General features: G+C 34.6%; 1 protein-coding gene across 1 annotated transcript in view; it reads right to left on the reverse strand.

Annotated features, from left to right (window-relative positions):
- The window catches only part of DOK6 (docking protein 6), a 249,244-nt gene that overhangs the window by 92,937 nt on the left and 139,658 nt on the right, over positions 1–16,649 (reverse strand). Inside the window, exons 4-5 of the mRNA XM_051774530.1 lie at positions 15,855–15,974; positions 6,264–6,453 (exon numbers count right to left, since the gene is read on the reverse strand). Of these exons, the coding sequence (XP_051630490.1) occupies positions 6,264–6,453; positions 15,855–15,974 (310 nt within the window). The remainder of the gene's footprint in view (positions 1–6,263; positions 6,454–15,854; positions 15,975–16,649) is intronic.

A 16,649-nucleotide genomic window follows, 5' to 3' on the forward strand; every position in this document is an offset into this window, starting at 1 on the left:
CTCAGTGATTTTATTTAAAAGCTTTGAAACATTTGAATTAAACCAATGATTTTGGATATCTAGTGATCAGTTGACAACTCATGCTAATCCCTCTGGGATCTGCAAATATGAGTCACTTCTATAGATATCACAGACATGATGGTTTTCCTTTTGAGCTGTACATCTTTTGTGTTCACTGGACAAACTTTGTGTGACTGTTTTTCTAACTGCATATGTTTCATTCAGTACAAATTCATAAGGAAAATTACTCCTTAGGCAATGGTGAATTAATGAGTTAGTGATGTCCTCATTCCTATCAATTTAATATTCATAAACTTGTTCATTATTATGCTACACAACTTCATCTACAGAGCTTCTTGCTCTGTCTAAGGAGTCACTGATTCCTCAATCTATTTCTGATAAAATTAATAAAGGTAACTTTATTCTTTCAATATATTGTCCTTTGGTTTTTTTGTCCATTGTTTTTCTCATAAAAATTAGCTTTCACAGCGAAGTGGAATGGCTCAGGCATTCTTTGTCAGTTGGAAAAAATCTTCTGTAGGTTTGTATATTATGCCTGAATTTTCAAAACAACAGTAAAAAAAAGCATAACACTTTGTAAGGTAAAACCGAAATTTAGATTAAAGAAGTCCATATGCAACCCCTTCTTTTCTCTGCTTCCATTATTCAGTTATACTGCAGAGAATGTCATTGTTATGTGAGTTTTGTGGAACTCACTCTGACTTATCAATGCTAGAACAGTCTGAGAGGAACCCTGGCAGAAAGAAAATTTAATGAGCACTTTATAAATCACTTAAAGCAAGCTATATTAGTTTCCACCAGTAAAAGAGTTCTTAGATTAGGTACCACAATCCCAAACAGAGTAAGAGTTCTTTAGATGAGTTAAACACACAACTCCTTTTTAAGTAGGGTTTAAGTGAATCAAATGACTAACACAGAACTTATTCCAGGCCAAGAATTTGGCAGGAGGCAAATTGAGAGTTGGAATGGAAAAAAGTAGGAATGGAACTGCAATTACAACATATTATGGTATAACCTTGGCACTGCTAAATAGCAGGAACTAATGAAACCTTTTTAGTGGTAAGAAATGCCACTTTCCCTAAAATTAGAGCTATGTCATTACTGAAAAAAAAAAAAAAATCCAGGGGAGGATACATAAAAGAGATTAATGTTCCTTTTTTAAAGAAAGTTTTTTATTTTCAGATTTTAGGGATACATGCGTAAAAGTCTATGAGAAAGAATTGAAGACGCAGTGAGAAAACACAAAACAAAATAATAGGAAATTTACATCATGGGTAATTAGGTTTTTTTAAAGTATCACAAAAGTGTAACAGAAGAAAAGATCCTAACAAACTTAACTATTAAGAGTGGGATACTGAAAGCTCTGAGCTAATGTTTATGTGAAATGATAAATTTATTTATTGTAGCTGCACAAGTGCTCATAGTGCTGCTTAACCCAAAGTGACTTACAAACTCTATTACAAGCTTATGATTTATAATCATATTTAGAATAATTTATAATATATGATTTATAATTCTATGAAAAACCCATGATACATGAACTTAATCCCCTACTTAGATAATCCACCAGCTATCAGGAATTGCAGGCTTCTCTTCAAGGAGGTATAGACCTGAGTTTATAGGTACAACAGTGTATGAAGTCTCATGACAGCTGTCTCACGAGGCACATACATAAGGGACCTCTTCCACATAAGAGAAAAAGAGGATGTTTTTTGTAACTGAACTTTAAGGGTTAATTGACTAATGCATGTCACATTAACACCAAAAATCACCACACAAGACTGACAGAAAAATGAAAGATTACAGTCAGATGTAGTGCCTGAAGCAAACAGTGAACTTTCTGCTTCAGATAACCCTAGCATCTGTGTATCTACCACTGAGAAAATGAGTGTATCAGTCTTGGGAAAAAAAAAAATCTGAGAAATTCTCATGTCACCACTCTATAATGCTTGAGCTTAATATTTTTCTCAACCAAAGAAACAGATTCCAGATCTTAGAAATGATAGAGAATACCACATTTCATTACATTTTCTCTGATGAAGGAAAAAACCCAAATCAAACGCAAATAAAGAAGGAAAAGTTTAGTGTGTGGGGGGTTCTGAATGTACAACTTGGAAATACTTGAAACTGTTTATATTTCAACATCTTGTCTACGAAACAAGAGAAAATATATTTCAGAAAAAGAAGTGTGTCATGGATTTGTGGCTCCTTCTGTTCTCAAAAATCTAAGAAAAACCTTCTGCCTCAAACTCTCAACTCAGCTGGAAGCTCACAGTATTTGACAAAGTTTGGCTGGAGCTTCCACAGCCCATTCCCTCATTGTATTTTCTCACCATATTTAACTTGACTTTAGCTTTTTTTTTTATACTTCTGGCCAGGATTAGTAGACTTGACCAGACAGCTTCCATACATAGAAAATATTGTTTAATGTAAAAGGCAGAATTACGGTAAAGCAAAAGAAAGAACATTTTAAAAGGAACAAAGAGTCCATGTGTGTTTAATTTTCTCAGTGCCTCAATTCTGAATTCTTAGGAGTCTCCTCTTATGCTCCTAAAAAGGTGCTTCAGACAGCTTATTTTGCTAAAAGGGAATCTTGGACAACTGTCTTTTGCAGTTTCCAGAGAATGGATTTTAAACATTGTTTATGGCTTTATTATGAATTGTTTGGTTTACATTAGCAAAACGAATCCTGTAACTTGGGTAGGAGTCTGAAAAGGATGTCTTCACACTTAATCTGGACCATGAGATATTTCAGCTATATCTGTTTTATTACTTTTCTGGCATGTTTCTTAGATTGCATGTAACTAATGCAATCCTGTGCAAATTAACAGCACCTTACGGACAGTTAGGTGGGCAGTTCCATAAGGACACACTTTCCATTTCAGGGGCTTAAAATCAGAGACAGTCAAGGACTAATGCCTATGTTCATGGAGCAGCATTTCCAAAAGTTTCAAGAGACATAAGTGCACTGATGCAGATAAATGGCACAGTGTCTCCAACATATGCAATACCCAAAATAATGAGAATGAGGTGTCTGAATACATTATACACATCCATAAATTAAGGAAATCCTGTGACTCATTGATCATTAAACATTAAAACTCCTGGTTTTAATCCCAGCTGTCAACTAAGCATCACATAGCCACTCGCTCACTCCTCCACTGGGACCGAGGAGAGGATCAGAAGGGTAAAAGTGAAGAAAGACAGTGTAATAGGTAAAGCAAAAGCCATGTGCACAAGAAGAAGATTGCAAGGAATTCATTCAGCATTTCCCATGGGCAAGCGGGTGTTCATCAATCCCCAGGAAAGCCGTGCTCCATCACACATAACAGTGACTTGGGAAGACAAACACCATCACTCCAATTGTGACCCCCATTCCTTTTTCTTCCCCCTGTTTTATACGCCCAGTGTGACACCCACATGGTATAGGATTGTCCCTTTGGACAGTTTGGGTCAGCTGCCCTGGCTGGGTCCACTCCTAACTCATTGTGCATCTCCAGCTTGTTTGCCGGTGGGGTGGGCTGAGGAGAAGAAAAGCCCTCAGCAATAACTAAACATCCCTGTGTTATCAACCGTGTGTTCAGCACAAATCCAAAACACAGCCCCATACTAGCTACTGTGATGGAAACTAACTCTACCACAGCAAAAGCCAGTACAACTCCCCACCCCAGTCCAAGACCGCTTAGGTAGAAAGCCTAGCTCTTAAAAAGGTAAATGCTGAGCTCTTACCTCAGGTGCTCTGAATTACCACGGGTTCCATTCACTGCGTTAGGTGCACTGTATTAATCCACACAAAGCTATTGTAGTGCCTAATGGAGCTGTGAATTACTATTTTCTGATCGATGGATAGATTGTATGGGATTTTCCCTAATCAGGTACTTTAAATAATGAGAATCTCTCCACCTAGCATTGAACAAAGCCACACAAAACTGTGCTTCCCATAAATCTTAGCAGAGTTTGGATAGAGAAAAAAATTAAGGAAATCACTGAGCAAGAAATACTTACTTTCATTGGCTCACTAAATAATGAAAAACAAGGACTTGTCTAATTCATAGATAGTGCAAAGATACATATTTACAAACTCCAACTCAGTGCAAAACTAAACAGAAAAATCTGTCAGATTAAAAGAATCTGAGTCCATTCGTCACATATTTTAGACATTCTTCAAATTGTATAGCCATTACATTTCACTGGGCAAGTGAGAGGTTCAGTTTTATACATCTGAATCCATATTCCGTTTAAATGCAAAGCAATATGTTTATTAAAAGATAAATTTGTCAAAAAGCTTCATTTTGATTAATTTATTTAACATAGTATCCCTTTGTGAATATGTCCATTTATTTTAATGGTAGGGATTTATTTTCTCAAACAAAGTAGTACAAAAACTCAGGATGTATAATAAATATATGAAACTGAGGTTTTAATGTTCATGCAAACCTCATACACATATACTGGATATCTGCTAAAACTCCCTAAAACATAAGAACCTATTTAAAAATATTTCCTTTAAAGCAATTGTCTACATTTAATATTTAAGCCTTAGGGGAAAATTAAAGTAACAACACTTTTACTGCATAATATTCTCATAAAACATGGATGAGTGCTTCACTTCTGATAAAACAACATGCATCAGGAATTTATTGTATTAAGGTACTAGCAGATCAAGGCACAAAGAAAATCATGTTCAGAAAGATGAGAAAGATGATTTGTTGATTAAAAAATAAAAATAAAACCCCAAGCAAATCAACAACTGGTTTTAAAATGAGTATTAGTGTTGCCCTATATAGCCTTCAGATGTTATTGAAGGTACTAATGCTTCTCTAGCCCTATTTTTTACTTTAAGCATTTCCAAATCAGATAGAGAAAGTACTCCCAAGCAAGTAAAAAGGGAGGAATCAGATCAAAGACAAACAATCCACTTTTCATCAGGTCACATGGTCCATGGACTGCAAGGGTAGATGATGTTCAGACACTAGTATGGAATTAAAATACTGTAGGAGGCTTGAAATGGAATTAAAATACTGTAGGAGGCTTGAAATGCTAATTCTTGCTAAAATTGTATATTTGAATAAGCCACTCAGCTTAATCATTGAAATCAAGTTGAAACATGGGTTAGCTTTGCTAATTTTCACTTTAAAAAGATCAAATTTAAAAAAAGTAATGATGCCTTCAAGATTTTTAATTGTGAAGCCGTCACAGAAAAGTAACAGAGCACCAAAGTGGTCAAGTGACATCAGTCTGGATACCCAAATTACTTGTAAAGTGGTAATTCCCTTCCTGCAGAGGAATTCTGGACATTACCTTCTTAGGCACTAGGGTCCATTTGATCTATGTTTTTGTTTCTGATCACAAACTGTGCTTTTGTGAATATTTGTTAATGATATTGAATAAGTATACATCAAAATGTGTATAAAGATTTTTAACAAGACAATGTGTCTAACCCAAGAGTTTAGAGACACCTGTAATTTCACAGATTGCTTCAGAAAGTTCAGGCTTCTCATAAAGGAGTATAGCAAACCATAATAAACCCAAACCAAACCATAAAGAACAATAGTCTAGAACCATAAAATACAAGATCAAACACCACCAAAGGGAGTGTTAAATGCAGAATAATTTTTGTGCAGAAATGAAGAAAAGACAGTGAACTAAATGGCAAGATACGAAATGCATTAAAAAGACATGAAAAAGAAACAAAACAGAGCTCCATGGACATTTAAAACTGATTCGAGAATGGAAATGGCAAATGCAGGCAGAAAAAAGAGCCAGCTCTTTTATGGATTCACAGTGTTCTCTGTATTCCTGCTTGTAATTACATTCTAGGGTGGCAATCAGTCATCAGGAACACCCAAAAAGAGTAATATCCATTGTAATAAAAGTTATTCTATTCATACTGTGTGATGAACCTTTTCCATGATTTAGAATTAATTTCTTCTACATCGAAAGTACTCAAATTATACGACACTAGTGTTTAAGCACAGCGAGATGCATAAACCTTAAGAATGACATTTCAATACAGTTAAATAAAAGTCAGAGGAAGCTTAAGCTCATTTTAAATATAAGACATAGTAACATTTATTTCAAAGACTGGGCTGAATATATTAAAAAGTAATGTTCAGCAAACAGAAGTTTATGGAGAGGCCATTATTCTGTCTTGCTTTATAATGAGAGGTTAATCTAACTTATTAGACTGCTTTTCAAAAAACTCTGCTCATCTCTTCTTTTTCCATCTCCTTAGCTCTTACCTTCCAGACTCAAATGTAAACCACGTTGAGTCACGTCCGTATCTCCTCAAAGAGCTCAGAGGCCACATGACCAGCTTGACCTTGGCATTGTGGATGTCCCAGAGATATATGTTTTCATGTGTGATCTGCATTGTACATTCCCCATAGATATCTAAATTTGGTGTAGGCATAAGATATACATTGAATCGTTCTGGAAAAAAACACAAGGTAAGACATCACAAGTTAAAGTAAGATTTTATACTGGCAAAAAAAAATTGAAATAAAATCTTTAGCTTTGATGGTTCAGAAATCAAGGCCAAATTTCTAGCTTTTAGCAGAGGTGAAGACCCACTGACGTTGAAAAAGTCTTGCTTGTGCAAACGAGAAGAGTGAGAGGGAAATCATCTTCATTTCATTTTCATTATAAATGATGCAGCAGACTGAGATATCTTTCACAGATGATCTGCATAGTCCTCTTGGACATATGTTCCCAGCAACTTAACTGAAATCCTCTTTTCTCTTCACATTAACGTCCATCACCCTTTACAAATCAAAATTCACAATAACATGAACTCTGACAGAGACTCCTCACTCAAAACCAGAACTATATGTATCTTGACAAAATATATATGCGCAACCTTATATTGCCTCTTAGAAAAACTGTCCTTGAAATTGCAAACCAAGGTTTACTTATTGAAGCTTGTTAATAATTACATTCCTTGCATTGTTTCTATTTATTTGCCAAAGACATTATTATTTGTCAAATTAACAATTTTAATCATCTGTTGCTTTCTTGAAAAATCTGATTCAACACAACATATTAGTATGGTCATGACATCAATCACTATCAGCTGCACTTCCCTTGCAAAGTGCACTTACTGTGGTAGGAGTCAAGGGCATTAGTAATTTTCTGAAGTGCCTAAATTGCATGTGATAAAATAAGCAATGCAAAAAAAAAAAAATCCTTAAAAAAGGAAAAAAAAAGAAAAAGCCTGAAATTATATAAAAGACAATTAACTCATATGGAAGGAAGTAAACCACATTATTAGCAAGAGAATTTTAAATAAAAATGCAATTTTCTTTTTCTGTAAGTTGCTTTTACAAAGAGTGAAAAACTGTGTTAAATTTCTGGTTCTACATTTGGAAGTGTTGGCCTATATTTTAACTCTAAATGAACTGCAGTATTGAGGTTTAATAGCATAATATGGGAGAGTGCAGCTGATTCACAACTTTTATGTCACAGTTTCCTTTCATCTTTGGAAAGGGTAGAAATGCAAAATGTCACTGTTACTGCCTAAAGGTTGTTGACAAAAAAGCAAGAATAGTTTAAAGTATGAGCATGAGCAATGCTCATTCAACAAATGATACTGAGAAAATGCTCTTTAAAGGGGCAACTTGTAGGAAAATTGTCTCCAATTACTTGAAAAAGAAATTAGAGTTTGGTGTGGGACACTTTTCATTCACTATTTGAACTGAATTTTCTCACAGTGTCCTCATAAAAATTAGGAAGGAATTGAAATTAAAGTGAGAGAAATTTATTGCAATAGTCAAAATTAGATGCATGTGTTTGACATTCAATATCACAGACATTATGTCTCCATTTTTTAGACATTTGATATATATAGCTGTCTGACAAAAGAATTAAAATATGGCAAGTAAATATCTTAGAAGTGTATGAGTGTGTGTGTGAATAAAGTAGCAAAAGTTTGGTTAAGGAAGTAGTGAAAGCAGGGAACTGCTGGGTGAGCAGTAAAAATTGCTGCCCTGCATAGATATAAGTAAACTTGTCATCCCCAATGTTGTTCTGTTTCAGTCAATTTAATTTTGTCTTATTAATGACTCCCCAGTTGATCCATTCAGTCACAACCTCTTCTCCCAGGCCCTAGTTCTCATTAGTCATACTAATGGGTGTGTTAGCCCTAAAAGTTTCATTTTATGATTAAGGTCCCAAATGTGAAAGTCCAAACATTGTGTAAAAGTCTTCTGACACACAGATCAAATAGATTAGCAGAAGCTGCTGAGGTCACTGAAAAGAATTTCTCCCAACCCTCAGAGGAGTTCATGGGGCAGAGGTCTAATGTAATGCCTACTAAAGTAAATAGAAAGACTCACACATGGGAATATGGGCTGATGACCACATTGGGAAGGGAATAGTAAAGAAAACATAACTTATATTTGCACTGGAATTATATATATCTATATATAAATGTCCTTTCAATATTCATATTATTGCTACTTCCCTGCTCTATTTGAAAGAAAGATGCAGGTGACTGACATGTAAGATGTTTCTCTCTTACATTACATGAAATAACACAATGTATCTATGGGGGAATGGGGCTACTATGTGAGAATGAAAATCTTTTGCTTTCCCTATCTTCAGTGACAGACTGTCTCTGACAGCAGATAAAATTAAAAGGTACAATTATTTTCTGAAGTAAACATTAAACTGTTGTGTTGAAGGCACAGAACATTTCAGCTTGGTTTAGATGTTACCAGGATACTCATGAAATGCTCAACTTCTTTGAAGTATTTCAGGATATTATTGCATGAAGGGTAGTCAGGACATATGGTATCCTCAAACTGTCAGGAGACATTTGCTGACTTTGCATGGGAGCTCAGTGTCTAAGGTGAGATATCATGGATTAAAGGAAGTATGTCTGATTAAAGTGAACATCAGCTGCAGGGCAAAATGTAGCACCCTTGGAACGTAATCAAATTGGCAAGAAAACCAAGGGTACAAATATATGTGCTGGACATGATTTGGGATGGATATATTCGCTTTTGGAACAAAAACTATACTTTTGAGTAGTGGGCAAATGAGGACAGGGAAAAGTGTAGATACTATTAAATGATTTTATTAATTAACATGCAGAGTCCAATTTTTCAACTTCAGAAAATATTTGAACAGGTATCTATTAGTTAATGGTAATACAGTCAATTCAATTTTTAGTGGTATGTTTTGCCCTTAAACTTATCCAGGCAAGTACAAATATTTATAGGCCAGATTTGGGAATCCCAGTTGAATTCTGACACCAGATCTTCTGAATGACATTCCATAGTTCATTTAGCTTTTCTGTGGTTCAGACACCATCTGCATATGAGTGGGATGAGATAATAAGAGTTCAGTGGATAACAAGACTAAGCAAATGAAGTTAGTGAGGGGCCCAGAAAGGAGGGAGATGGAAGAAACCAAGCAAGTAGATGTGATATTGCTGGACAAGGTAAGACTGAGACTGAGCAGGTGCAATTCCTCAGTATTCAGCACCCCTATCCTCCTACCTCCTCGAAAACTGGTGAGAACAAAGTTAAGGGACTGGGGGAGCCAGGATGAGAAAAAAATGCTGATATATTGCAACACTTATTATTCCACTCAATGTAACTGCTCTTTCCCATCTCCTTGAATAAGCAGAGCAATGCTTCATCATACACTTTGTACATGAAAAGGTGTTTAGCATTTGAGCTTTGGCAAGAATACAACACTTAATAATGTTTTCCAGGGCATAGGAGCATAAGAGTCTTTATTGAAATGAGCATATTGACTGAGATGGAGACTTGGCAGCAACTCCAAAATGCTATCAGCCTTCCTGTTGTACTGGGGAAGAAAAATCATCGAAACCCAGTGATCCTGGTTCTGCCATTTTATCACTGGATTCCTCTGCCTAAATCATTCCAGTTGGAAAATCGACCAGATGACATCGCAACCTTGTAATCCAGATGCTTGGTTTCATTTCAGTTTTAATGATTGGTAAAAAATTACTTATGGAAGGAGACAGTCTGGTTCGTGGGGTCTATATAAATAAGAACAGGCTTTAAAAGCAAATACTCAGTTTACACATGAAATAAACTCCTCCACCTATGACACTTCCACCTGTGGCTAATTTTCAGGTAGAAAGAGAACTTTAAGTCTTGAAGGTACAACATTTTGTGTTCATTCATATGTCAGATTTACTAGAATGTTTCACTTCTGCTGTACATGGTGAGGAACCAGGACTTCAGAAATAATTTTTTTCCTTTGATTAGAAATATTCTGCTTTGATTCCATTAAAAAAGCATGAAAATGTTTATAAGCATCTCAATAAAAATATGAAGGCTACCATAGATAAATATTTTGAATTGTTTCAGTGATAAACAGTAAGGTAGAGAAGAATGTGAAGTCTTACTGGATTAACCAGCCATTTAAACTGTAAACACCTTACATTTTCTGAATAAAGCTATCTGTGTTTCATTTATTTGAAAAATGAACAAACAAATCCAATGTATGAAAATGGATTAAGGATAACAGAAGACGAATCAAAATCATTCAAAGTGTTTTTATGTATTAAATTACAGAGATTCTACAGACCCTAGAAAATGCCCTAAAACAAGTCAGCTCTGTGAATGTAATTATGAAGTCTCTATGCTTTGGCTATATTTTATAATCTCAATATGTAGCACAAAGAAATAACTCATAATCCTCTTCTGAGGATTCGAGGATGTTGTTCACTAAGAAAAGCTACATTTTTGCTAACAAGAATTAAGGAGTTTCTTGCAATTAAAATCCAGGAAGAAAGACTTGTACTCCTGTGTAATGTTTTTAAATAAAAAAAAGAAGGCAAAACCAAAGTTATGAAAGAAGAAAAACATTACAAAGGAAATAATTTTATGGGATATTAATTTAAATATTAGACAGGGAGGAAAAGCAAAAAAACCAATTATCTTTTAAACTCTTTCAGACTTTTAAAATCAAAATTAGCTTTATAATGCAGTAAAATTTAAAAAAAAATCAAAAAACCCAAAACATGTAATAGAAAAGCATCATATTGATATCAGAGACATGATAAGTAACAATAAACTAACTGTAGAAGTAAAAGATGGATCTGGCCCTGTCTTCAGTTTAAAAATTTGCATTTTACCATTTGCCCATTTTCTTCAGGTTTTAAATCAGGTTTACAAGTACAGTTTAATAGAATATGATTTAGCACAAGTATTCAGCTCTGTTAGTGCTATTATTTAGTGTTCAAAATAGACAGGAATAGAGTCTTCACAAAACAGAAGCACCTGCTCCTAAAGAGTGAATTTATCAATAGTCTACACATAATGCTTTTTTTAACCAATATTGTCTTGAATATTCTGGTTTCTTTTTCACAGTAAATATAGTCTGTCATTGTATACTGTCCATTTGGATGCCTTCTTAGAAATTGCTTCCTTTTATAGAGAATGAAAACAATGACACATTGGAAGCAGTGAGCATGGACAAATTCTAGATATGATGTCACCTGGGAAGATAAAAATTTTTAAAAACCCAAACATTTGTTTTTGTCATTACATTTTGGAATATATTGGAAATGCTTCCAAATTCACTGAGAGCTGAAAAGGAAGCTTCCAATTCCCCTAAACAAAGTCAGTACTCTACATTAACAATTTCTTTGCTTAGCAGCAGCTTGAGAAACCTAAGGATTATGAAATGTGTATGTAGGTATCACAGGATATTGCTTAGAAGTCAACAGTGTTATAAGACCCAACTTAGTCCAGATTTTCTTTCCTGGAGTTATAACTCTGTACTATTATTTGTCTTATCATTTCATATACAGTTTCACTGCCGTTATACTGAAATATCTGAATAGGATCAGGAGGTGAGGCCTTTACTGATTTTGCTATCATACTGTATTTTAATTCTTTAGCAAATAATCCAAATGGACATACCTAAGCACTAAGAAACTGTGTTTGGTGTGAAAAGAAGTTTAAAAAGAAACAAGGTCGCTCCTTTAGGACTGAGGAACACATACTAGCCTCTTAGATTTGCAGGAGAGATGGTTGGACAGCAACAGAAACTTCATTTTACATCTCACTTTTATTGGAAGCTGCGTATCATTCTAAACTAAGCAGCCATTAGTTGTGAGCCTTAAATTTAAAAAGAAAACCACCTAAGGGTAATTTTCTGCATTGGAGTTTACACAGCAAGACTTATGGTAATACTTCTTGAAAATAATAAAGGAGGTAAAATCCAGCAAGAAGCTTTTTGTTACTGATGTGCTTTGCACAAGAATTGCTTATATGTCTTGTCTCTACTTCCTACAAGACATAGTAGCTAGAGCTCTCTGCTGTAAGCAGTGCTGCTTTACAGGTTGCCTCTTTTTGTTGTCAACACTGCAGAATTGCTTGGTGCTGGAAGGCCAAGCAACACTGCAACTAAAGTAAAACAGATCTCACTAGCACTTACTGAACAACTCAGAACTATAAAAAATATGGGTTTTTGCAAATCATATTGTTGCATTCCTATCACAGAGAATCAGGTGTCTTCCCTTCTGAAATCTAAAGTTCATCTCAGGAGAACCTCAAGAGTGAGAGCAGGACAATAAACAGGCTCAGATGTAATAAAAAGAGGTATTAAACAAATGATAGAAAACATGTATTTTCCTTGCCAAGTATTTTCTGAAATGTGATTCCTTGAGTATAAAAAAAATATAAGAAGGATGTAGCAATTTTAATGGTCCCAGGGCATACATAACAACAATTAAGATAATTATTTCTAATGTTGCAAACTGAGGGTAGCGCCCTCAGTGGTCACATACAAAAACTAAACCACAGACTTACAGAATGGAAAGTTGTTGTTTGTTTTTTTCAAGAGAGAGTCAGTTTACCTGATCCATTCAGTGAATATCTTTACACCATGCAAATGTCCTTTAAGGACAAGAATGGGCAAGTTGTTGAACAGATGAACATTGCATATTAAAAATATTATTGCTTGGAAAATGCAAAGCAGCTCATGAAAATCCCACCTTATTAGGTTAGTTCTTCTATGACCAAGGAAGTATCTTTATTAAATTTTAAACATTTCAGAAACTCTTTAGGGCAAAGTAACCATTTAAAAAAAACTCAGTGGAATGAGATACAATTAATGGTTAATACATCTGTTGTTGTGGGATTAATGGTATGAACACTTGTCATATCCTGGAAATATCAACAGTATAACACCATTATTCAATTTTTCTTAGCTTTTAAAAGTGTAAAAACATAAATTTATCTAAAATTGAAAAACCACTGACATTATAATGTTTATTACAAACTGTGGTCTTGCTCAGATATCAAGAGACATCTTTTGTTCAGTGACTTGAAAGAAAGCCCTTGTACAGTTCAGGCAACAGAACTTTCGTGAAACTAGATGCTGAGGCTTTGAGGTTGTATTACAGGTTTTACAAACTGTATTCTCACATCTCTGTTTCAAATAAACATCAATAAATTGACTAACTCAAGAGGAATTCTATGAAGTTGTCATACTTGCAATATATTTAGAAATAATGACATTCAAAGGTACTATACCAGTGTATAGTTTTTATTTAACACAAAAAGATAAAATTATTCAGACAGTGACACAGCTTCCACTTTCACAATGAGCAAAATTTTAGATGCTTCATACACATAGCCACTTTTCATGAATTTCCAATTCAAAAATTAAGTTTGGCCTTTCAGTTTCAGGTCAACAAAAGATCAGTAAACTTTTAAAATGTTTTTAGGTATCTTTTGAACTACAATGTTTGATAGCATGTGTGTTAGAGCTATAATAGGGGGAAAATGTGTAAGAAAATAAACTAAAAATTTGAATTTTTTATAGCCCACCAGACGATTCCACCCTACAACTACTCACCTTTTCAATACCACTGTCATATGGGGAATGATACCACCAGGTTTGCAGAATAAGATAACAAGTATAAACTGAAGTCATGGTTCCACTCAGCCAATTTTACTAAAGGAATCTGCTACAGAAATTTGATTGCAACTGCAGGTTCTTACAGCCAGATAAATGAACAAAATGGTAGACCTCATACCAATAGTAAGAATCTCTGTACTTTTCCCTCCTTCCAAGTTGATTAAAAGACGCTCAAAACAGAATTTGCTTTGCTTCTGAACAAGACAACTTTGAATATTAAGCATGCTTATTAAAATGCAAAGTTGTGTATCAAGGGGATGAGGGAAGGATGCGGAGAGGTGTCAGAATTATTTGTCTGAGATACTGTAACTAATGATTTAGTAGAGCATGATTGTCAAATATTGGATTATATGTATTCAGTCACTTGTTTTAAAAGAATACAGCTAATGATACCCTCCATGCATTATTATTCATGTGATTTGTACAACAAATACATGCTTTGCCTCTTTGTTTCCTTTCATTTATTTACTTAGAACAATAAAGATGCTAATTATGTTCATATATGCTGGTTGGTAGCACTGCAATTAATTTCTAGACTAAGGCAATTGAATCAAGACTAGTTCATACAACAGACCTTATCTATGTTGCCTGGAGGTCACGTGTGTGTAACTGGATCTCTTTCAAGAACATGATAAAATGTAATATTTTCCATCTATGTCCAAAAGCTGCTGGATGGTACATGAATGTACTGCATGAAGAGTTTGAGGAATTTCACGATATTTTTCTGCTCACATCACAGACTTTTGGTTTGATTTATTTCCTATCACATTTGTGAAGGAGCTCCCCCTGCTCACATAAGTTCTCTCTTCAATAGCACACATTGAGTTTTATACCTACGGCCTATGAACATACAGCAGATGGGATGCTTTGAGTGGTGTCTGATCATTATCACTTTCCTACAACATTAGTAGCTTTCCCTTTGTTAAGTAGTTTGAGACTACAAATTGAATTCTGTGTCTCATAACAGGTAAATAATTTTACAAATATTTGAACTTCTTATAAATCATATTTCAACGTATCTGTTTTTTGACCAAAATTCCTTAAAGATTTCTGTATATTTTGTGCTATATGCTATAAAGTTCAGAGAAATTAATACAATATAATCAATATAATGCCATTCATTCTATAATTTAATTATGTAATTTTGTTTATAATGATAGTTGGCTTGATGTTTTATGACCACTGAAGCAGTGTGTGTTATTACTTTGTTGAAAGCTATTGCATCTTATAAAAGCATCAAGACAGTAATAATCATTGAGAGCTGTAATTTAGGGAGGAATAAATGACCACATTTTGTGTTGCCCTCGTATTCATTAATAGGAATTAAATGACAGGATAATCACAGATTTTCTTTTGTTATTGTATATTCCACCCACTAGCATTCTTCCTGTGCATGTGTCTAATCCAAATAGCCCTTAGATGAAGATTTAAACCTCAGGCTTAGTGCTGACTAGCATCTGTCATTGCCCTTTTCACCCATATTTGACAACATTTAGATGATCCTGTCTTCAATATTCAAGACAGGTGTGAATTTAAAGTAAATATGTGTTTTGCAGGCCAAATTGGTGTTAATATGTTCATCATTGTCTTTAAGAGGTTGCAGAACAAGAGCTGCTGTTTTATTCCTCTGCACAGAGGCCATAATTTCCAGAACCAGAAGGGTCATGGTCATTATTTCCTATGACAGGAAAATGAGATCACTATGAAGACATGAATTCATTCTACATATGCTATTTGGCATGAAATTTATTTATCCTTATTTGTAGAAATAAACAGGATTAAGCTTCAAAAACACATCCAAATGTTTAGTTACTAATGATGTGCTTCTAGATAATAGCAAAAGTCCCCACGACAACAAACAAAAGCAAAGATAACATGGGACATCACCTAAGAACCGATCTAGGAGCAAATACAAAGTTACTTACCATTTTGTTCTCTCTGAACTCCAGCAGCAAGCAAATCTGGTTCCCCAAGACTTATATCATTGAGCCTGGCTCCTAGACACTCCATGCAAAGATGTTTGCACCACTCCTCTGCCTCTAGTTCTGGGCAAACAGAAAAAAAAGTTGTTCATATTGACATTTTACCAAAAAAAATATGAAGTTAAAAGTATAAAGCGTATCCTACTGATACGTTTTATGACAGTATGCTTGTGTTGAAACATAAGTCACTAGTGTAAAGTTCCACATGAATTTCTTTGCCTTGATTTATGAAGTTTTAAAAAGGGTTTAACACTAATAGGACTGTATCTTCCATTCTCAAATTTGAGGATAGGAGGTCAAGTTGACAAAGAAGAGGAATAATGAATTTTTAAGGCTGTATATTTCTACTAGGCTTTCTTGAAAGAAAAAATGCAATTTAGAAAAACTTTGGATCTTATAGCTGAAATATTCTTTACTGCTTTTTAGGTGAGTTTGAACTATTAAAGCACTTTCTATTTCTAAAGGTGCTAAAGCATTTTTCTGGGAGCAAAGAACAAGTAATAAAATTATCTTCAAATGCTAAACTTCCATCTCTGCTGTAGTGAATGTCTGTGTCTGGCAAGTTAGTCTGAATAATTAATTTCTTCAGCTCTGTTCAACTTCTTTTGGTCTCAGAGCAATTTGGGCATTAATTGAAATGTTTATATGAAGATTCAAAACCTCTCAGTCCTTTCTGAGTCCTCCATTGCATCCCATTGATGTACATCTGAGAGCTCTGTATCTGCCAGTCTACCAAGA

The sequence above is a fragment of the Manacus candei genome, unplaced genomic scaffold, assembly GCF_025592945.1.
Source record: "Manacus candei isolate 608988 ecotype Guabito, Panama unplaced genomic scaffold, ASM2559294v1 h1tg000008l, whole genome shotgun sequence".
In the NCBI taxonomy this organism is placed as follows: domain Eukaryota; kingdom Metazoa; phylum Chordata; class Aves; order Passeriformes; family Pipridae; genus Manacus; species Manacus candei.